Here is a 519-nt window from a genome sequence, read left to right as displayed (position 1 = left end):
CCTGGGCACGCTGCTGGCTGCTCTCCAGTTGCTGTCACCAGCACCCCCGGGTCCTTGTCCCCGTTCCTAGCCGCTCTGCCCCCAGGCTGCAGCGTTGGCGGGGGCTGGTGACCCCAGGGCAGGGCCCGGCACTTGTCCTGGTTGAACCTCATAGAGTTGGCCCTGGCCCACCTACAAGATCTCTGTGCCCACGTAAGCCCATCTCCTGCTAGCAGGGACAGCACCAGTGATACCCAGTATACCCAGTCAGCTGCAGAAATCGTGGGGCTCACCTGTGTCACCTGGGGCAGCCCGCCAGAGTCAGCCATCTGCAGAGAGAAGGTCCTGCTTAGTCTGGGAGGTTGCCTTTGCCTCCCATCCTGTGCCCTGGTGCCCGCTGGCAGGATGTCACTGCTGGGGCCACCCTGCTCTCCCCGCATGGCCCCGCCCCACGGCCAGGAATGGGGAAATGGGGACACCCTGCAACCCCGGGGCCAAGGACAATGGGGCACTTCTTGGGCTGCAAGGACCACCCACCTG

At 64.9% G+C, this 519-nt stretch overlaps 1 protein-coding gene across 1 annotated transcript in view; it reads right to left on the bottom strand.

The window, feature by feature from the left end:
* Positions 1 to 272: 272 nt before the first annotated feature.
* LOC104494156 (protein NDRG4-like) overlaps positions 273 to 519 on the bottom strand; it is a gene marked incomplete at both ends in the record, with an annotated part of 2,333 nt that continues 2,086 nt past the window's right edge. Inside the window, one exon of the mRNA XM_010136953.1 lies at positions 273 to 308. Coding sequence (XP_010135255.1) covers positions 273 to 308 — 36 coding nt within the window. The remainder of the gene's footprint in view (positions 309 to 519) is intronic.

This window comes from Buceros rhinoceros, unplaced genomic scaffold, assembly GCF_000710305.1.
Source record: "Buceros rhinoceros silvestris isolate BGI_N320 unplaced genomic scaffold, ASM71030v1 scaffold37045, whole genome shotgun sequence".
Taxonomy (NCBI): Eukaryota; Metazoa; Chordata; class Aves; order Bucerotiformes; family Bucerotidae; genus Buceros; species Buceros rhinoceros.
The sequence above is the reverse complement of the archived record's forward strand: the minus strand, read 5'-3'. Positions and strand labels throughout refer to the sequence as shown.